This window comes from Falco biarmicus, chromosome 14 (genome assembly GCF_023638135.1).
Source record: "Falco biarmicus isolate bFalBia1 chromosome 14, bFalBia1.pri, whole genome shotgun sequence".
In the NCBI taxonomy this organism is placed as follows: Eukaryota; Metazoa; Chordata; class Aves; order Falconiformes; family Falconidae; genus Falco; species Falco biarmicus.
Window position 1 is genome coordinate 23,491,095 of NC_079301.1, and position 19,533 is coordinate 23,510,627.

A 19,533-nucleotide genomic window follows, 5' to 3' on the forward strand; every position below is an offset into this window, starting at 1 on the left:
CACATTAGACAAACAGCATTTTATTGACAGCTCAACATAACTTTTTTCTCCCCCCTCCCTCCCCCCTACTCCTCTTCAGTTAAAACTGCTATCATTTATGTACATAGTGCTCCCCTGCCAGAGAGCACATCGCTATTTACAGGCCATTTACAGAGACAGGGCTAGCAGCTCTTCAGTACCTCCTCCAGCTTGAGCATGTCCATGGGGGTGACTTTGGCAACCTCAAAGAAGACCCTGGAAGGAATTGCATTGGCCTGGAGCTCAGCCACAGCCCTCACACCCATGCACCAGGGCCCCCCCTCCCTTGGTTCTCTGCAGCACCCAAGGGTGTGTGCTGGTGGTGTGACCCTCAGCAGAGGGGGCAGACACAAGGCAGAACCCCATGATACTCACCTGTGCGAGTACTTTGTGCGCACAGCCTTCAGATTGTCTTGGGGCTGGTACGTGAGCAGGAAATTCAGCCTCTTCACCAGGGGATGCAGATCCTGGGAGCGGTACCCACTGTAGTACTCCAGCGTGGGAGTCTGCAATGGGACAGTGGGGCTGAACTGGGTTGTCTCAGTGGCAGTAGTCATCATCTTCCCTCTCCAGCCCCCCAAATCTGAGCATAGCTCCAAGACCACCATCCCTGCACAGCAGCCCCATCCACCCCCACACCCCCGTGGTGCCTCCCAGGGTGCTGCAGCAGGGACACGACAAGTTGGGCAGGTGGTTACCCAGCCACCAAGGTTCTTCATGGTGAGCGCCAGCAGCAGGCAGCTGGCAGCCAGCTTTGAGGGGCTCTCCTGGGCATAGTCATACTCCTGGAGGGTCATCTCGCAGAGGAAGCGGGCCAGCGTCAGAGTCTCCATGGTGGCATGGGCACACTACAGCGGGACAGGCAGGGAAAAGCTCAGCCTTTTGTACAATGCTGCTCCACTCCCACCCCCACAACCTCCTTGGGATCTAGAGTACTGCCCCTGGAGCACAGGATGCAGATCCCACACCCCCAGCCTGCCACAGACCACACAGAGCAGCATCCCCACCCCTCAACTCTGTTGGGGGGGGCGCTGGCCAAACCCTGCTTGGCTGCCAGCTGGGAGCCCAGGGCCCCAGGGGTGTGCTCCCCCAGCCCAGGGAGCCAACGTAAGGGGTGCCTGGAGGCACCTCAACACCAGCCTGCCCTCCTGCTGCACCCACCTTGGCAAAGCGTCGCAGGAACCGGTATGGGATGGGGATGTTTATGTCAAACTTGAGGGTGCTGAGGATGCTCATCTCCATAGCAATGAGCTCTTCCCGATTGTAGGCATCATCGCAGATGTAGAGGAAGTCATCCACACATGGTGGGCACCGCTCCTGCTGGGGCACAACTGCTCAGCACCCTGATGGGGGCTCATCCTGGCAACACTCAGGAAATCCTACCAGTCTGCAGACCCTGTAAGGGCTTGTGCCCTGCCAGATCCTGCAAGGACTGTTAAAACATCTAGTGGAGCTTTGTGTTGTCATGTTGTCTGCCCCAGCCCTGGGCTCTTAACTCTAAGCCTTGCTTGCATGAGGTGAACTCAGATAGCCTGGTGGTCTCTGCAGAGCAGAGAGGAACCAGGTCTCCTGTGACCACCAGCATCCAGCCTATCAGGACTGCATTCGCAGCCTTTGGGATAGGAAGGGTTAACCTGAGGACAGATATGGCACCTCAGCCAGCTCTTGGGGCAGTGGCCAGGCACCTGGCCTTCTCCAGTAACCCACGGGAACAAGATGGCACAGCCCTCTCTGCCCCATCACGCCAAGACAGTGCACAAGGAGTCACCTCAAATTTGGAGGCAATGAGGATGGCGGTGGAGCCAATGAGCTGCAGCTTGTCCCTCATGCTCACCACCTCCACCAGGTAGTGGTCCACCAGCTTCACAGCCAGGTATAGCGTCTCATGGTTCAGCTCAAAGTTCTCCTGCAAGGACATGGGCGGGGGGACAGAAAGGGGTGTCAGGCAGAAGCTAGGCCCTCCTCCCCCCACCCCAGGTTCTCTCACAGGGGCCAGAAGTGCCCCCAGGGCCATGCTCAGATGGAAGGGATGTGGGCTTGTCCTCAGCCTGGGAAGGGGAAGGATCAGGTCTACACTGGAGACGCTTGCCGGAGCCTCTGCAGTATGCTTACTGAGGTCCCACATGCAGGGTGGGGGCTGCTCCGCAGAAGGCCATGCCCCCTCCCCATGCCCATATACCTGCACCTCCACCATCCAGTCCACCAGGATGGCACGCATGTCCCTGCTGATGTCTGGCTGCTTCTCCATGTAGTCGGGGAGCATGAATTTCTCCTGCCAAGGCACCAGCTGTCAGGGACTTACCAGACATCACTGTCCTCAAATGAGGCCCCTCCCACCACATGCAGGTCCCCACCAGGTGCTCAGAGCCTCTGGGCAGTGGGTAGCCCTGCCTGCACAGTCACACATTCCCTGGCCAGACATTACCCACCTCTCTTCCCCGCATGTATTCAAAGATATCCTTGGCATACTCTGCATTGGCATAGGGGTCACCCAGCTGCTCCTTGTCTATGTCCTCCACTGCTGGTACCTGGTGGGATGGAGGCAGTGGTAAGGGGGAGGCCCTGAGCTCTGTGGGTGCTGGTCACCCCTTCAGAGCAAGGCTGCTGCACCTCAACTCCCTATCTGCCCCCATCACCCTGTAGCCCCCACCCCACTCTTTCCCACAGGAGATCTTTTGAAGGAAGAAGATAGGGTGGTTTACACCACTCCCCAGCTTCCCATTACGCTGGCCCAAGTATCTCCAAGGACCAAAGAACTGCCTGGTGCCCTGGTATCACCAGCAGCAGCCATAGACCAGCATCATCAGGATGAGACAGGGAGGCCAGACTACAGCCCAGGTTCCCCACCCTCTCCTCAGAGGGCTTTGGTACCTGCACAGGCACTGTCTCTGCTGGCACATGGTCCGTCTTGGGCTCTGTGGGGGCCTCTCTTGGGGGAGTTTTCTTCAGTGACCTGGACAGGACAAGAGCATAAATCATTGCTGCCAGGAAGCCACATCTCCTGGCTGAAAGGGGTTCTCTAGAGCCCTTGCTGCTTCAGAAAGGGACTAAACCACCCCTAAAATATCCCAATAGAGACCCTTAGAATCATTTAGTCCAACCCTTAACCCAGCATTGCCGTGCCCACCATTAAACCATGTCCCTGAGTGTCACATCTATGTCTTTTAAATCCCGCCAGGGATGGTGACTCCACCACTTCCCTGAGCAGCCTGTTCCAGTGCTTGACAACCCTTTTGATGAAGAAGCTTTTCCTAATACCCAATCTAAGCTTCCCTGATGCATCTGGAGGCCATTTTATCTACTGTCTGCCCTCCCCACCTGGCTCATGGTCTCCATCACCCAAAGGAAGCCTCTACCACTGCTTGTTCTTCCCCATGGGACAGGTTTGCAGGTGCTGGCCCTGAAGTATCCTCTCTGCCCCAGTATCTGTCCCCATACACTCACTTTTTCAGGTTGATCTCATTGTTCTTGGCCACCCCCAGGGCGGCATGGGCCCTCTGTGCCTTGTGCGGTGCCACTTTCACAGCCTCCTTCTTCCCTGCCACCCCATGGTTCTTGTGAGCCTGTTTGGGACAGAACAGGGGTACACAAATAGGTGCACAGACGGAAGCGAGGTATACCCCACAGGGAGACCTTTCTTCCAGTGGACAGGGCATGGGACACCCCCTGCTCTGCATTCCCATGGTGGGTTCGCAGGGAGCACCCAAACCCCCACCCCACCAGAAGCACTCACATTGGTGATGTCCCCAAATGCCGACCTCTTCTTGGGCCCACCCTGGGGCGATGATGGAGACCTCTTGGCTTGACAGTTCTCCTCCTGCAATAAAGGTTGTTAGAAGATGGGGGCACAGCTCCCCGACAGGAACCACAACCACACCCCTTGCCTGGCTTGGGACTCACCTTCTCAGGGTTGGCATTCTCTGCAGCAGAGCCCACCTTGCCTGTGCAGAGCTGCCTGGTGGTCAGCATCTTGGCATTGCGTGACGACATCCTCTCCCTCGGCCTGTCAGCAAACTGGGAGCAGAGCAGGGCTTGATGCAGGCAGCTACCTGCCCCCAGGGACAGCCTGAGGGGCTGGGGGAGGACAGGGCAGTTGTCCCTCCTAGGACGGGGAGTGCAGCAGGGACAGACCCCCAGCCCCTCCCTGAGGCAGCCCCGGGGAGGGTGCAAGGAAGGGCCGGTGCGCTCCTCCTCCGGGAGGGGGGAACACGGAGCCCCACCACCCTCACCAGAAGCACCCTGCTGAGAGGCTGAGGAGGCAGCTCCCTGCCCCCTGGAGAAGGATGTAAGGGCTCCCACTCCCTTACGCTCCCAACACCGGGGGGAAACTAGGCCGAGGGACACCTCTGCACCCCAGAGGAGCAGGGGCTCCCAGCGCAGGGGTCTCCACATCACCCCCCGCCAGGACCCCGTGAAACGAGCCGAGGTGGGGGGGAAGGGGTACACGAACGACAACAAGCCTATAGGGGGCAACGGCACGATACCGAGCTTGGGCAGGTGGTAGAGGGTGATATGATCCCTCCCGGGAGAGACCCCAGCCCCCCACAGCGCTCCACTCACCTGCACTGCCACCCGCAGCCGGCTCCGGCTCTTTTGAAAGTAGCAGGACGGCAGCGGCCGGCCAGCACTGGCCGAGCGTTGCCCAATCAGAGAACGAGGCGGTGCCGAATACGGCCAATCGGCGAGAGGGTAAGATACAGTTGCTAAGGTGAGGGCGGCAAGATTTAAAATTCGGCCCCGGCCACCAATAGAAGGGCGGGCTTGCGAAGGGGCGGGGCGGGGCGGGCGGCCGGCGCGGGCGGTGATTGGTGCGGCAGGTTGCCGTTTAAATCTGTCTCGTGGGGTGCGTGCGGGACGGGTGCGGTGGCGGCCGGTGTGGCGGGCGGGGACGGGCGCTGGTGCGGGGTGGCAGCTCCCGCGCCACCCCTGCCGTGCCCTGGTGGGGCCGGGTGCGCTCGGGGGCTAGCCCAGGCTCTCCCGCCCGACTGGGTAGGGACGGAGCGGCCTCCGCGGGGCCTCCACGCCGTTCTGCTGCCTGCGGCCTGAAGCCGGCGCCGGGGTCACCCCCTTTTCCCCCGGGGCACCGGGGCTGCCCTCTCACTGGGGCTGGGGGTCGTGGTTCGAGGGGCACGGTGTGCCCTGGCCTAGCCATGCTGCTCTTGTGACCCGGTGTCACAAGCGGGCGATTTAGATCATTTAAAGAATGCTGCCTGAGGTATCAGCAAAAGTGGTTTTAACGTGATGTTGTAAAAGTGCAATTTAACAAAGTTCAGTGTTTGCTCTGTGTGGTCATTTTAACCGTGATTCAAAACTACCAAGGCAGTGTCCAAGTTACCAAGGCAAAAAGTTACCAAGGCACGAACCGGAGTTAATGTAATATACTATGACTTCCTGCATGGTACCAGCTGCTAACGAAAGATCTGCTGTTGGGGAAAGGTCTCTGCCCCGAGGAGCAGCCTTGAGGGCATCCCAGCTCCGGGGGAAGATCGCTGCCCCGCAGCCAGCCTGCTTAGCACAAGGGGCTCAAAGAAGGCTCACTCAGGCCGTCATGGGATAAAGTGGTTGGCTGGTAGTCAAATTGCATGCAACAGGAAAGGTGAGTGTGAGACTCCTTGTACCCGCGACTGTCTTTGTTCCTTGATAAATTAATCTTGGAAAAGCCACACACTTTTCATGTGTTAATCACATGATCCATGTTCTGGGCTCATGTGCGTTGATGCTCGCTCTGTCACTGGGTTTTCAGAGAACAGACTGGATCTAGAGAAGTTCTTGGCTCGGGTGCAGCTTCAGCCTTTACCTCTTTTAGAGCCTGAACCAAACAACCACAAGTTTGGTTACGGGGTCAAGTGCATCTGGCACACCTGGCCAGCCAGGAATGGCACCAGCAGCCACCACTTGATCCCTGTTGGTTGAACTCCGAGGGCTACAACCTTCTGCTGCAGACACAGCCTCCAATGGGGCATGAGTGGGTGTTGTTTAATATGTTGGCCAGGGAGAAAGCCCCTTGCCCCAAAAAACCCTTGCAGCATGGCTGAGGAAACGGATTCATCCCTCTTGCCTCCTTCCCTGCCCTCTGCCCCTGCCTGCTGGGCTTGGGGGACCCAGGAGGGTCCATCTTGGGCACTTCCACCAGCTCAGTTGCTCTCAGATGGTCTGTCTGCTTCTCATCCCGTCAAGGTCCAAAAAAGGGGGGTTGACCTCCCCAGTAAGGAGCCCCCAGCCAGTCACCCCCTCCCTCCCCAGTGTCCTGTTTTCTGAAAGGAGGATGGAGGCGTTGGGTAACATCCGTTTACAGCTGTCCAGACCCGGGGGAGCAGGAGTGGCAGCAGCTGCCAGGAGGGCAGGGGTAAGCCCTGCCTGCAACTCCGTGGTGGGAGGCATCCACCCCATGCCCATTGCCTGAGCTCAACAGGGGGACACTGAGCTGGGCCGGTGGCAGCAAAAGGTGGCTCCGAGGGCAGGAGCTGGCCTGCTTGTGCGGGGTGGTTGTCACTCGGCAGCCCCTGACCCACCTCCACACTGGCTGAGCTGCTCCTGTGGTCCCAAAGGCTTTGGGAAATGCTCTGAGCTGATCCCCATTCCCTCAGGGATTGGGATGTGGCTGGCACATGTGCCACCCCTCATGCAGAGGTCCCTTCCCCTCTCCAGTTCTTGGGGGCTTTTAGCATTGCACCAATCTTTAGGCTCAAAGGAAACCCCCCAGTCGAGGTAAGCTCAGCAGGGCTCAGCGCTGCAGCAAAGGAGAGCTTCCCTCAGCTGGCAGTTTCCCAGCAAAACCTTTCAGATTCCTAAGTTTAACCCAATAAAATCCTTTTAGATAACCCCCCACGCATGTGCTGCTGTTGCCAGTGGGTGAACCCCTTGCTAGGGAAACATCCCAGTGCCAGCATCTGAGGGGACTTAACTGATGCTGCCCAGGGACCATGTGGGCAGGATCAGTCCTTTCTCCTTGCTGACGGACAGGGTGGCTCAGGCTGCGTACAGGCAGCTCTGCCATGGCTCGAGCAGAAAGACCTGGGGACATCAACAGCGAGGAGCAGTGGAATGGCTTTAGGGTGTGGCATGGATGAGGGGTGCTTGCAGGGGTGGGAGTTTAAACTTGGGTCCCACAGATCTTGTGTACCTTCAATCCCCAAAATGGGTCGGGGCTGCTGTGGCTTCAGCCCATCTTGTTTCCTCTTTGGCCACTTGTCCTCCTCAGTTCAAACTCCCCTTGTGCCACCACTGCGGGCCCCAACTTGGGGGCTTCCCCAGGTTTGCTCACCGTCAGTCTGGGATCCTTGTGGGATCCAGGTGCCTGCCTCTCCTTATGCATGTTGGAGCAGTGCGTACTCCAGCCAAAAATATGAGTCAGGTGCACTCTTGCGAGGCAGAGCTGGGACGCATCCCATTGCCGATGGAAACACAGTGCATCAGCCTGTGGGATAAGATCCTCAGCCAAAAAATCCCATCCAAGTCTGCCTGCAGCTCTGTGGGGGCTTGGGCAAACTGCCCACTTTGGGATGGGTTTGCGTCTGCCCCTCCTGCCCAGGCTTGGTAGGGGGAAGCTGGCTTTTCCAGTCCCGATGGCACTGCTGTGCTGGTGCTCCTCGGGAGGCTCTTGGGAAGCGCGGCCCTGCTGCAGGGCCTGCAGCTCGCACCATGCATGCTGAAATCCCATCCAGTCACCGCGTGGGGGGGGGGGGGCGCTGGAGGAAAGATGGGGGAGCAAGAAGCGGACCCTGCAAGGTGAACACCGTGGGTCTGCAGCAGGGGCTGTGCCAGCTGCCCAAGCATGAAGGCAAGTCTGTGGTCTCAGTCCTGCCCATCATCTAAGGATGCTCAGGGACAGTTTGAGGAGAGAGCCCCCCAAAATCTCCTTGGGCTCTAGCATCCGTCAGCAGACCCCTAACTCAGGGAGGATGGCAGCCACCTCATTGGAGCAGGAGCACAAGGCTGCTGCGTTGCCACAGCACTTGGCTCTGCACCACGAGAGCATTCACTGCAGAGCACAGCACGGCTTTATCTGGCCCCCAGCAGACCACCAACGCCAGCTGGGTTAAGTGGTGCACTGATGTCCTCCACAGCCCTCTCTTGCTGCAGCCAGCCCAGGCACGTCATGTGTGGTGGAGGATGGATAAACAGACACCACTCTGTGCTAGCTCAAGAGCATCGGTGCCTGGAGCATCCCTATCATGAGAAGAGCTGGGTCGCTACTTCCATCCAGCCCCTTCCCACAGCACTATAGAGCCTGCACTGCCTTTCAGAGCTGGAGCAGCCCCTAGAGCTGGCCCGGCTCCCTGCTACGGTGGGGCTGCTGAGAAGCCCCTCTGCATGGCATCTGGGAATCACTCCAGGATTGCTTACCAGACAGCCTTAGGCTCAAGAGAAGCAAGGGCAGGGAAGGATTGTTCATGGGATCCACATGGACTGCTTTTCCCCCCTTTCCCTTCCTCAGGCTAAAACCTTACCCTTTCCCATGCTAAAACAGGCCCAACTTGTTTCTCCCCGTGGCCCAGTGCCAGAAGCACCAGTGGGAGTCAAGGCACTGATCCACACGGGGAAGGCTGAGCTTTGCTGCTTCCATTTTCCTCCCTTTTCACTATTAATGACAGTGGTCAGGTAAGGACATTGTGTATATGAGCTGTTGCATTTATTTACTGGAAAAGCCCCAGCAAGTTAACCCCAGGGCTCTTGGGTCAGTGAGGGAAGCATGAAGGAAAGCACAGAGCAACTCAGAGTGACAGAGCTCCTGAATGCCCGCAGGGAGGTGAGAGCCAGCGCTGTGCCAAGATGCTGGCTGCCCCAGACCTGGGGTGCAGCTCCCATGGGGGTACCAGGGCTGCAAGGCATGTGGTGTGGTAGGGCTGTGCTGGGTGATGCTCACAGCACTTTCCCACCCGCTCCGCCTGCAGCCTCCCCACATCCTGGCCATTTCTGCATCTCCACTGCTGGCACACTGCAGTGTACTGGGGGGTGTTTGCAGCACCAGGGTGGAAGCCAGCACCTGAGAAGAAACAGGAGCAAGCAGCCTGGAAAGGCTCAGGGCGGGCTCAGTGGGGCCGAGCAGAGTTAAGTACTAGAGCCAGTCGATGCCAGCTGAGAATGGGGAGGTTAGCTCAGGGTTAGCGGCGTGACTATGGCAAAGGAGCCAGTGGCTCCACAAACCATCCCATATCCCCTCAACACACCCAGGGGCTGTGCCTTACCCTAGGGTTAGAGGTTTCCAAGCTGGTGGAGCCAGCTGGTGGGTTGATGGCCACACTGGGGTTGTTGTGGCCCTGCTGCCACTCAGGATGCTCGCTCACCCCGAGGAGCCCAAACTCTTGTGTCTCTGCTGTTGGATGCTACTTAGCCTCCACGTCCTGCTGCTCTCCAGCCATTTTCTTCCAGTTCTTATTTGGTGGCTGATTTGATCTTGTGGATGGCATATGGGCTTGACTCCTTGGGCATCCAGATCTCCTCCCCGGCACAGCCCTGGTGCTCCACTGCTCCCTCCATGGCCGCTGTCAGCTCTGGGCTGAAGATGCTGTCAGTGGCCCGGTAGGTGCGGGTGAGGTGGCGAAAGGAGGAGTCTGAGGAGCTGTCATCAGGAAGGTCTTCGTCCTGCTCATCCCGCAGCTTGGTTCTGCTCAGCTCCAAGCTGCTCTCCAGCTCTGGGTCTTTGAGAGCCTCCCCCACCTCCTGGAGGAAGGTTGTTTTGGGGCTGATGATGCACAGCAGGACCATGAGGCCTCCTGAGACCCCGCAAAGAAAGTAGAGGCCAACTTTCTCTGGGATGCCTGGGGGGCAAAGAGCAAAGAGAGACATCAGGGTACAAACCACCTCTGTGCAGTACCAGTGCCTGGAAAACCCCCTCTGCCCAGCACGTAGGAGGAAGAGGAGGGGAGCAAGGGCACCCTCAGCATCCAGGCTGCACAGGCAGGACAGACCCTGCCCCAGGGATCATGGAAGCATCACCCAGAGCCTCATCAGTACCCACCAGTGTCCTGAAATGCCCCTTTCCCCCTAGGAAATCATCCCTTTGGGATGTGAGGTAGGCAGGGCAGGGGGAGGAATCATCTATCCAGAGAGTAATTTCCCCTATCATGGGAAGTTTTTGCCCACAGAGTGGTGCTCTCCATTCGTGCCCCTGCAGGCAGGGCAGGAAAGAAGAAGACCCAGTGGGTGACTCAGCCCCTTGGAGAAGGAAGGTCCGGTCCATAGGCAGGACTCCAGCAACATTGGGACCACTGATGCTACGGCGTCTCAGGGCTCATTCAACCACTGAGCTCCCGCCCTACATGTCTTGTCCCTCAAACCCAGCACGGGTGCTTGGTGCCCTTCTCCCTTACATGCCGGCCGACCCTGCTGGAGGCGTCTGGGGTCTGGCTGCCTCTGAGCCAAGCCCTGGGCTGAGCGGGAGGCATCACAGGACCCAAGCCACCCTCCCAAGCCTGTTTTGCTTCCCTGGGTGCTGCGTGAGAGCTGGTGAGGGCACATACCCCAAAGGTGGGCAAAAGCTGCCAGAGAGCTAGTAAAAATCATCCGGTCTTCCCGGAGCCTGGAGAACCTGGGCCCTTTGTACCAGCCACCTGCAGCAAACAAGGGGATGCGGGCTGAGGCGTGAGGTGCTCCCCAGCACCCCGCTGCCTGCCTGCCTGCCCCTGTCTGCCTCCTTCCCTGTGCCACACTCCCTCCTTCCTGCGCAAGCACTCCTCTGCCTTCGGGGATGCTCCCCTGTGGGTCCTCCTCTCCCCTGCTCCCTGCAGACCACATCTCTCCAGCCCCTCAGACACGGGCACCGACCAATGGGTGGCTTCAGCCACAGGACAGCAATGCTGGGATGGAGCTGCAGGGCTTGTGCCAGCAGTGGGTATCACAGATGCAGACAGGCCATGGAAGGGGTGGTTTTGGCATAGCCTGCCCCCAGTATTACCATGCATGTAGTCCGAAAGCAGGAAGGGGTCTGAGGTGTCAGGGCCCACCTCCTCCAGCAGCTGCTTGGGCACTGCAAGGAGAGCACACACTGAGCATCACCACCCCACTCCTCCCCAGCAGCCTCCCCAGGGAGCCCCGCGCCCCTGCCTGCATGGCACAGAGTGGGCAGAGCGGGGGCTCAGCCAGTGGCCCTCGTGTCCTCAGCTCTGCGGGTGGCTCTCACCACATGTGTAGGAGACTCGCAGCTGTTTCTTCATGCCAGGGAGGCACGGATCCCCAAAGGTAGCCTGGTCAGCAGCCACAGTGCAGTTCCCCTTGCGGTGGCACTTCTTGGAGACCCTCCTCAGGGCGTCTGGAGCCAAGCACTCTGCAAAGACATGTGGCATGGACCTGCAGGCAGACCTGTCTGCCCCTGCCTGCTGGGCACCAGCTAGCTAGGGCCAAAGGGCACAGGTGCAGCTCGATGGCATACTTGTTCCACACTCTCTGCATGGTTTCTGGCCCCATTTCTGGCCCAAACTATTCTGGCATACCTATATGGGGTCCCCCAGTGTTCAGGGAATCACACTCTGGTTTGCCCCTGAGGAATCGTCCATAATTTGCAGAATAAATCGCCAGGATGGATTTTGGTCGGCACTGCAGCCTCAGCTTGTCATTCTCGCACACAGTCTTGACCCGATGGTTCCCTGGGGAGTGACACTGCAGAGCGTCCCAATGCATCCAGAATCACCTGCAGCCCCCTCCTCCCTTAGCCCAGCCAAGGGTCTGAGATCTGCCAAGGGCAGGGCTGGAGGAGGGCTGCAAGATACAGGAGCAGCTTGGTTCCCCTCTCTGTCCTTTTCTGAGCAGCTGAGGCAGGGAAAGAGCCCACACAGCGCTGCCCAGACCCCACACCACCTCACCTGGCCGGCACTTGTAGGAAGCGATGAGGTACTTGTGTGTCCCAGGGCACGGGTCCGGGCCAAAGACTTGGCTGTGCACCAAGAACTGGCACCACTGCTGGTCCTGGCACTCAGCCAGCAGCTTCTGGAGAGGAAAGCACGGCAGATGTGAAGATGTGTGAGGAGTCCTGAGTGTGTTCTCACCTTCTCTTCCGCGGTACCATCACCAGACTGAGGGAGATGTACTCTAACCCCGCAGAGGTGCTGCTCGTGCCCTGCGCCTCTCCGCAGTCACCCTGCTTCACGTGTCAGTTCCTGAATCGGTTCCTCCCCTGCACCCACACGGAGCTGTGGCAGGTCTGCCAGTACCTGTGCTGGCACTCAGCCACGCCACACGTCTGCAGCACCCGTGCAGGCGTGCACACTGACACGGCTCCGTGCAACACCCGTGCGGCCGTGCACACTGACACGGCTCCGCGCAACACCCGTGCGGGCGTGCACACTGACACGGCTCCGTGCAACACCCGTGCGGCCGTGCACACTGACACGGCTCCGCGCAGCACCCGTGCGGGCGCAGCCGCAGCGCGGCTCGGTGCGCTCAGGCCCCCGCCAGCCGGCTCCGTGCAGTGCCCACGCGCGGCCACAAGGTGGGGACGAGGGCTCACACCACCGGGCCGCCCGGGCAGCGTCCCCGCGGGGACCGGGGCGGCCTCTGCCGCTGCCGCCGCCCGCCACCCAGCCAAGCCTGCGGCTCCGGCCGGGCCGGCCCTGGGGCTGGGGCTGCCGGCCGCCAGCGCGCCCCGCGGTGCTGGGCACGCTGCAAGCCCCATCAGCAGGCAGCCTGCGTCCGAGCAGAGGCTGCCGACGGCTCGGCGGGGGGGGGGGCGGGGCGGGGCCGTGGCTTGTTCCCGAACCCCGCTGCTACCGCTCTGGGAAACTGCCCTGCGACTTGGGCCCTGGGATCCCACCACCTGAGATGATGGAGCCCCTTTTCATCTCTCCTTCCTCTCCTCTGTCCCTGTTCCCCCCAGCCCGGGACTTAGCCTCCTCTTGGTCTTCACTGGCTGCCAGAAGTTCAATTGAAGGAGGAAATGTAATTAATTCCTCTCTCTGGGGTTTGCCTAAGCAGAGCTGACCTGCAGCAGCAGCCTTGCTTTCTGCTCTCCAGACGTCCCTTCTCCAACGGCAGCCTCCAGGCAGTGGGGAACCCAGTCCTATTCGACCACAGTCCCACAGCAGGAGTGGCTCCATCTCGCTGCAAACCTGAGCCACACAAATCCTCCTCACAGACCCATCCTTCAGTCTCTGCATCTGTGCTGGACCATATTCTCCGTCCTGTGCTTGACACACAAGCTCTGGGAACCCTGACTGTGTTTGCAGGGTGGTTTGTGGGGCTGGCTTGGCGCCATGCCAGCAGTCTGGCTCAATGCTTGCAGAGCTCTGGGGATGTGTGGGATGCTGGGAGGGGATATGCAGCTGGACCAGGACCAAACAGCAAAGCCTCATGAGCTTCCAGAGCAAGGAACTGTCCCTCAGCTCTTGTTCCTCTTCTCCGGCTCCATGTTCCCCTTCCCTACAGCCGGCTACAAGCAGCTGGGTTTGCTGTGGTTTTGCCCCAACCCTAGCAAGGAGCTGGAATAGAAAAGTAGCACAGGAAAATATGCGCCCATCGAGGGACCCTCCTGCCAGCCCCCACTACATGTTCTGGCTGCCCTGGGTTTTTCAGAGCCCTGTGACTCCTTTCATTAATCTGCTGCTTGGGAGCTACCAGCATGGATGGGTGCTTCTGGCTGGGGAAGAGCCAAGCTCTGTGCTAAGCCCAGGGGATGCATCTGCAGAGCTGAGTGCAGCACCCCAGCATCCCTTGTAGGACTCTGTGCCACTTCCCAAGCCTGGCACCCTGGCTGCTGCAACAACCGTCTCCTGGCACCCAGCCCCAGCTGCAAGGGCTTCCTGCGAGCCTGCTGCATCCTGCAGGATTAATCAAAAAAACAGCTCAAGATGCAGCAGTGCCTCCTTCCAGGCTCCTCTAGCAGGGCTGCCCCACCCTGGGACCCACGCCAGAAGGTCTCATCCTCCCTCGTCTAGCAAATACGCTCCAGAAAAAAGACCCCAAGGGTGAATCTCAATGCTGATGGCTGCAGCCTCCCCCAGGGCACAGGAAGGCTGCAGTGTCTGCAGCCACCCAGGCCAAGCAGGCAGCCCGGTGACCTGGGGAAGGAGGGGTGTGCCTCCTGGTCGCTTGGGACCCCTGCCCTTACCAGGTGGGCCGTGGTGGACGTGCACTCCGTGCTCTCCTGGGAGGCATTGCCAGGACTGGGGCAGAGGTTGGGGCTGGGCACACGACGCCCATAGAAAGCACCAAGGATGCTGATGGTGGTCTTGTGAGGGCAGACGATGAGGAGCTGCTCCCCGTCACAGGTGTGGGCAGTATGGTTCCTCAGCACCTTGCGCAGGTACCCTGGAAGGGGACAGCATGGCAGGCATTGGCCAGAGGAGACACTGGGACCATGGTGGTGGTGGTTCTTGGGCTCCCAACAGCTGGTAGCAGTGAGGATGTCCTGGGCTGGGCACTTATGGGGTGAACAGGATCAGAATGGGGCTGCGGCAGAGAAGGTGGGCTTGCAGTAAATCTTATACCCAGTGTTGCAGCCAAGAGGCTGGAAAGCAGCATGGAGTAGCTGAGCTGGTTAGCAAATGGAACTGAAAGCTGGAGGTAGGATGACAGGTCAGAAGAAACACATACAGAAGAATCCCATGAGGGGTTTAGAGAAAATGAGGCTTGTTATGGAGACATGGGGAAAAGAGAGCAAGGGTGAGCCAGAGATGATCACTGGCTTTGGAGGAGGATGTAGTCTGTCACATGGTTCCGAGCCATGAGCTGGAGGAGAGAAGGGTCCAGTGACTGCTGCAAGCTCCCATGGTTGGCTGGGTCAGTGGGAGAGCCAATGGATGAGCATGAACCACCAAGTCATCATCTGAGCCCAGCTGACCCTGGGTCTCTCTGTGGGAGAAGCCCAGTGCATCAGTGTGAGCCATTCCCAGCCCATGGCCTTTCTGATGGGCACTGGCCTTTCTCTCCCTGATTTCCTGGCACAGGGTAATTCTCTTTTAATCCTGCTGAGTTTGTGTCCCAAACTACTTACCCTGTTGTTTTCCCTACAAGGAACAGTCAGGTGGGGCTGTCCTGCCCAGCCTTTAAGAGGGTTTATCATAGAGCTATCATCTCTGGCTGGTATTAGCTGTGCTGGATGCTGGGTGAGTGAGGAAGCCGTTTTAATAAAATCTCTGCAAGCTTCCAGGGGTGCTCTGAGCAGGCACTGGCTGCTGGAGGAGGCTGAGGAAGCAGGAAAAGCTGACAAAAAATGAAGCGTAGGGCCCTGGACAGAGGAGTTTCCCTCAGGCCTTTGAATTAAACAAAAGCAAAGGGGAAGCATGATTTTGAGGCTGGGAGGTGGGGACAGGCAGGACCCTGGGCTGCTGGGTGGCTCACAGACCTCAATCCCCAGCTGTGGCATCCCTGGAGGGACTGGCACCCCAGCCCCAGGCCAGTGCTGGGGTTTGAGGCAGGACACACCCCCTGTACCCCAGCCCCCAGTGTGTCAAACTCCCCCAAAACAATACAAGAAGATGGGAGTGCCAGCTCTGAGCCCCGTGCTTGTCCCTCCGTGCCTCTGCAAACTGGTGCCAGGCTCAGCTGCACAAAGGGCGCCTTTCACCTTCCCTGCTGCCACTAACCCTTTGGCATCTGTGGCTAGCATCCCTTCCTGGGAGAAGTCAGAGGATATGGCAGGGAGCTGCCCCTGCTCAGAGTTAATCCTTACCTTGAACATGGGCAGCTGTTAGTATTTCTCTTTTTGAAAATGGGATGAGCTAGTGGGAGGGCCACAGCCCTTTGCAAGCAAGCCCTTGCTTGCTCTTCAGTGCACTGGATGAGAGAGGGAAGGAGAGGCAGAGGAGGGTGGATGGAAGCAGGCAAGCTGTTTTAGTCAGGTCAAAGCTCCAGCGAAATGCAAAGATGCTCCTTGGAGGTCACAGAGATGGATCAGCCCCCTGGGGTGCAGTGCCTGCAAAGAGGGGGGCAGAACAAGCCCCATCCTGCCCCTCTCCTCTGGTTGCCCCATATCACTGGATGCTGGGGGCCGTGAGGGGCACAGGACCCTGCCCAGGCTGCTGGCCCCCACCTCCTTCCTCTCCAGGCCTGTGGCAGCAGCTAGGCTCTTGTGCAGGCTCCAGAGCTGCCCAGGGTTGACTGCTGGCGTTGACTCCAAACCCACCTGCCCATACCTAAGAGGGCTGGCAGTGGGGCTGCCCAAACCCCCTGCTGCTGGGCCAGCCCTGGGCACAGTGAGCTGAGCCAGATCCTGGGGGTGGTGGGGGATGTGGGGAAGGAATAGGGGAAAAAATATTTTTCCCCAAATCCAGCCTGCCTTGCAGCAGACACCCTCCTCTGCTGCCATGCTGGCTGCAGCACTGGCAGTTTTTATTTTATAACTGAGGCTCAAGGAGCGCCACAGGGACAGAGGTTTCTCCATCACTCCATTTTGGGGCAGGGAGCAGTTGTGAAGATTTTTTTTTGGGGGTGAAACCATAGCAAGGAGGCTGCAGGCAGATTTTGCAAGTGGTTTTCGTCGCCTGCTGGTGCTGCTGACTCAGTCCCTGATGTTGTGGTTGTGCTGTTAGCTCTGCCCAGATGAAATCACATCCTTTCCACCACAGCCCGCCCTGCTGCGCTTGGCAGCATCATGCCAGGCTCTCACACTGCCCAAGCCCAGCAAAAGCAGAGAGGAAGGTGTGCATGGCTGTTTCTAGACAATCCCTCAGGGCAGGGAATGGCAGCCCCCAGGCACTCAGCCTGCCTGCACTCATTCTGGGTGTCCCAGGCACTGGGGCACAAGGGATTGTGAATTTCTGCCTTGGCTACATCTATAAGACTCACTGGTGCTGCCTGCAGAGAGAGGATCTGGCCCTTACTGTGCCTTGGGGCAGTGTGGCCTGCGGCCCCCTCTACTCACACACAGGTGGCTCTGGCTGGGGACCACAGCTGCCGGCTCTGGCCAGGGACTCAGTACAGCTTCAGCTCATGTCTTCCCTCACCTTCTCAGAGCATCAAAGGCTTGCAGGGGAGCCCTGGGTGTGCCAGGAGCCTTCAGCTCCACACATGCCCCAGCACTGAGGACATGAGCATCATGGCCGGGGGGTCTCAGGAAAGCTCGGAGGCTGTCTTAAGATTCGTTTTTTTGCATTTCTGCCTCCAAACTGCCCAAGGGAGCCCAGCAGCAGCACAGGGAGCTGCTCCCTTGCTCACACTGGGGCTGTGGGACATGCACAGGGTGTTTTCAGATAACAGCCCTGCCATGGGGATAAAAAATATCCCAGTTTTTTTGGCAACCTCCCTCTGGCCTGCACTGCTTTGTCCATATACATGCAAATACCCCACCAACCAGCTGTCACTTTGCCCTTCCCTCACACCGGCACTGTCCCCAGCATCCCTTTCCACCCTGACTGCGCCCCGACTCACCAGAGAGCTCCGGGCTGGCCTCCAGTCCCACAGCTAGGCAGAGGAGGACCAGAGCTGCTGCTGGCCCTACCAGAGTGACCATGGTGCATCTGCTGCTGGCTCTGCTGTGTCCTACCAGGCAGCCTCTGCTGGCCCAGTCCTCGGCAGTGGCTGGCGCTGGGGCTGGCAGCGTGCGGGGACAATGGCTCACTTCTCTGCTCTGCCAAAGCACCGGGGCTGGGCAGGCGCCTGTGTACCCGCTCTTTGTCTGCTGCCCAGGGCTAGGGGCTGCTCTGGACAGCTGGGACACTCTCAGCACAGGGACACCTCCCACGGGGAGGGAGGGGCGTGTTTCCAAAGGCGCTCTGTGGTGGGTGAGTGGGTGCCATGCCTTGGCATCACTGTTGCCGGTGGAGAAACCGGCAGCTGTTCCTCCCGAGCAAAGGGTCTTGGCAAGCTTTCCAGTGTGCTCCCTGCTTTCTCACAGACGTGGTGAGGCAGACATCCAGATACACATGTACCATAATCTCCATCTCAGCAAATGTCCGGCCATTCACCATTTGAAGAGGAAGGGAAGGGCTGCCTGTGTGGCCTCCCAAGGTGCCTGTTCCTGCAGAAAAGGCAAACGCCCTCCCCACATGGAACACTGCAGGCCGGGACCTCATTGCTGCTGCTATTCTTCCCCTGCAGCCTCCACAAGACCAGATACTGGGGACTCTGACATCTGGCAAGGAGAGCACTGTGCCATTCTTGTCCCCCCCACCCCGCAGGAGTTAAAACCCTGCCCACTATTTCAGCTGGCAGCTGGGAGGGAAATGCAATGGGCAGGAGCTGCTCAATCTGGCAGTGCTAGGAGCCGGCCCGGCTCCCTGCAGGCTCCTGCATCACCCTGGCAGCACACATCACCCAGGGGTCTGCAGTGGGAGCTGGGGGGAGGGAGCAAGATGGGCACCAAGCTGAGGGTGCTGCTGTGGCCCTGCTTGGCACTTGCAATGCTATTAATTCATCCCTCTTGCTTAGGAGAACATCAGGCAGAGTTTCCTGTCCCACCAGGTGGAGTTTTAAGTTCTCCAAAAGCTTTGATGGGGCAGAAATAAAAATGCTCTCCAGCCCCTCCTGTGCAGTCACCAGTGTAAGCACCACTCCAGGCTGTGCAGCAGGACGCAGGAAAAACATCTCCCTTGGGGAGACTCCTCTGGGAGCTTGCAAAATCATTTCCCAGCCTTAGGGTGGATGCTTTCTTATCAGGGTTTGATTATTTTCAGGAAAGTCTGGGCCTACCTGAGCTGGTGTGGGGGTGTGGGGGTGTGTGGGGGGGGATAGCTGGGTAGGGTGGGTGTGTGTGTGTGCACGCGTACTGAGTCAAACAATCAGGATCCCCATTTTGTGCAAAGCTCTGTACCAGCTACAGGGTCCCAAGGTGCAAGACGGGACTTGCCCAAGAGAAAAGTTAAGACTGTTAGGTGCTGGGAAGCCATCTCTGCTTGGACAGCAGCCAGGATGATCTGACAGCGACTGTTTCCCTCCCATCCTGGGGAGAAAAGCAAGCTGGTCATCCTTCCTGTGAAACGACCCAAATTCCAGGAATGGGGCCCTGCCAGGGATCAGCCCTGCAGACATCCCTTCCCATCATGGTGCCATGCACGACCCCAGCTGGGCTGCTGCCAGCAGCACTCTGGGGTTCCCCTGCTGCACTCCAACACGCTCCAGCCTCTTTGCTTTCCTTGCTTGGCCATTTCACAATCCTTCATGCCCAAGGTCTGCACCCTGGCAGTGCATGGCTGGCTGCAAAGAGCCAGTGGCAGGCGGCCAGGCTGCCTCGCTTGGCTTCCCTGAACCCTCGCCCTGCTCAGCCCTGGCTCCTGCAGCGAGGGGTGTTCAGGGGAGCCCACCTGGGGGGACCCCTGGGGGTGGTGGGCAGGGAGAGGAGCTGTATCCTCCCTGCTGCCAGCTGCCCATCCTGATGCAGCAGTAGGAGGTGGGAAGGCAGTGCGAAGGTCAGCTCGGTTCACCCCAAAGGGTGACACAAGAAGTGGTGAGCCCTGGGGCACCAGCGCCTGGGTGTAAGTGTGGGAGGGTAGCGAAGGGGCCAGAAGACCAGACCCGAGCAGCACAAGGAGTGGCAGGCCAGATGCTTCCCCTGCAAAACCCCCCAGCTCCCAGCTGTGAGGTGACAGCAGGAGGCCACCAGCCCAGTGCTCAGAGGCACCAGTGCCGTGCCTGGGCTGGTGCGAT

At 59.1% G+C, this 19,533-nt stretch overlaps 2 protein-coding genes across 5 annotated transcripts; both read right to left on the reverse strand.

The window, feature by feature from the left end:
• Positions 1 to 58: 58 nt before the first annotated feature.
• On the reverse strand, positions 59 to 4,684 carry CCNB3 (cyclin B3). Of its 2 annotated transcripts, XM_056360116.1 has the most exons (12): positions 4,579 to 4,684; positions 3,919 to 4,067; positions 3,752 to 3,835; positions 3,463 to 3,581; positions 2,890 to 2,971; positions 2,448 to 2,546; positions 2,198 to 2,290; positions 1,787 to 1,924; positions 1,180 to 1,335; positions 717 to 866; positions 394 to 524; positions 59 to 234 (listed from the first exon to the last, which is right to left on the reverse strand). In XM_056360116.1, the coding sequence occupies exons 2-12, from the start codon at positions 4,006 to 4,008 to the stop codon at positions 162 to 164; spliced, it is 1,215 nt and encodes a 404-aa protein (XP_056216091.1). In that variant the 5' UTR covers positions 4,009 to 4,067; positions 4,579 to 4,684; the 3' UTR covers positions 59 to 161. The 2 variants fall into 2 exon arrangements, with proteins under 2 accessions (XP_056216091.1, XP_056216090.1); XM_056360115.1 differs by lacking the exon at positions 4,579 to 4,684 and having other exon boundaries at positions 3,919 to 4,551.
• A 3,940-nt stretch (positions 4,685 to 8,624) lies between these two features.
• Positions 8,625 to 18,596, reverse strand: LOC130158630 (protein eva-1 homolog C-like). 3 transcript variants are annotated; one of them, XM_056359420.1, is made up of 8 exons: positions 17,320 to 18,596; positions 14,060 to 14,259; positions 11,820 to 11,943; positions 11,451 to 11,603; positions 11,141 to 11,284; positions 10,916 to 10,987; positions 10,482 to 10,571; positions 8,625 to 9,779 (listed from the first exon to the last, which is right to left on the reverse strand). In XM_056359420.1, the coding sequence occupies exons 1-8, from the start codon at positions 17,399 to 17,401 to the stop codon at positions 9,394 to 9,396; spliced, it is 1,251 nt and encodes a 416-aa protein (XP_056215395.1). In that variant the 5' UTR covers positions 17,402 to 18,596; the 3' UTR covers positions 8,625 to 9,393. The 3 variants fall into 3 exon arrangements, with proteins under 3 accessions (XP_056215395.1, XP_056215393.1, XP_056215394.1); XM_056359418.1 differs by lacking the exons at positions 14,060 to 14,259; positions 17,320 to 18,596 and adding an exon at positions 12,168 to 14,048 and having other exon boundaries at positions 11,451 to 11,616; XM_056359419.1 differs by lacking the exons at positions 10,482 to 10,571; positions 14,060 to 14,259; positions 17,320 to 18,596 and adding an exon at positions 12,168 to 14,048 and having other exon boundaries at positions 11,451 to 11,616.
• Positions 18,597 to 19,533: the final 937 nt, after the last annotated feature.

Coding starts and splice junctions, on each gene's coding strand:
- CCNB3 (XM_056360115.1), bottom strand. CDS start 4,410: ATGTGGAGACCCCTGCGCTGGGAGCCCCTGCTCCTCTGGGGTGCAGAG. Junction 2,547..2,889: donor CAGAGACAGTGCCTGTGCAG/GTACCAAAGCCC, acceptor CCATCCCACCAG/GTACCAGCAGTGGAGGACAT. Junction 525..716: donor TGAAGAACCTTGGTGGCTGG/GTAACCACCTGC, acceptor GTCCCATTGCAG/ACTCCCACGCTGGAGTACTA.
- LOC130158630 (XM_056359418.1), bottom strand. CDS start 12,628: ATGGGGCTTGCAGCGTGCCCAGCACCGCGGGGCGCGCTGGCGGCCGGC. Junction 11,285..11,450: donor CACTGGGGGACCCCATATAG/GTATGCCAGAAT, acceptor ATGTCTTTGCAG/AGTGCTTGGCTCCAGACGCC. Junction 9,780..10,481: donor AGCTTTTGCCCACCTTTGGG/GTATGTGCCCTC, acceptor TTTGCCCCCCAG/GCATCCCAGAGAAAGTTGGC.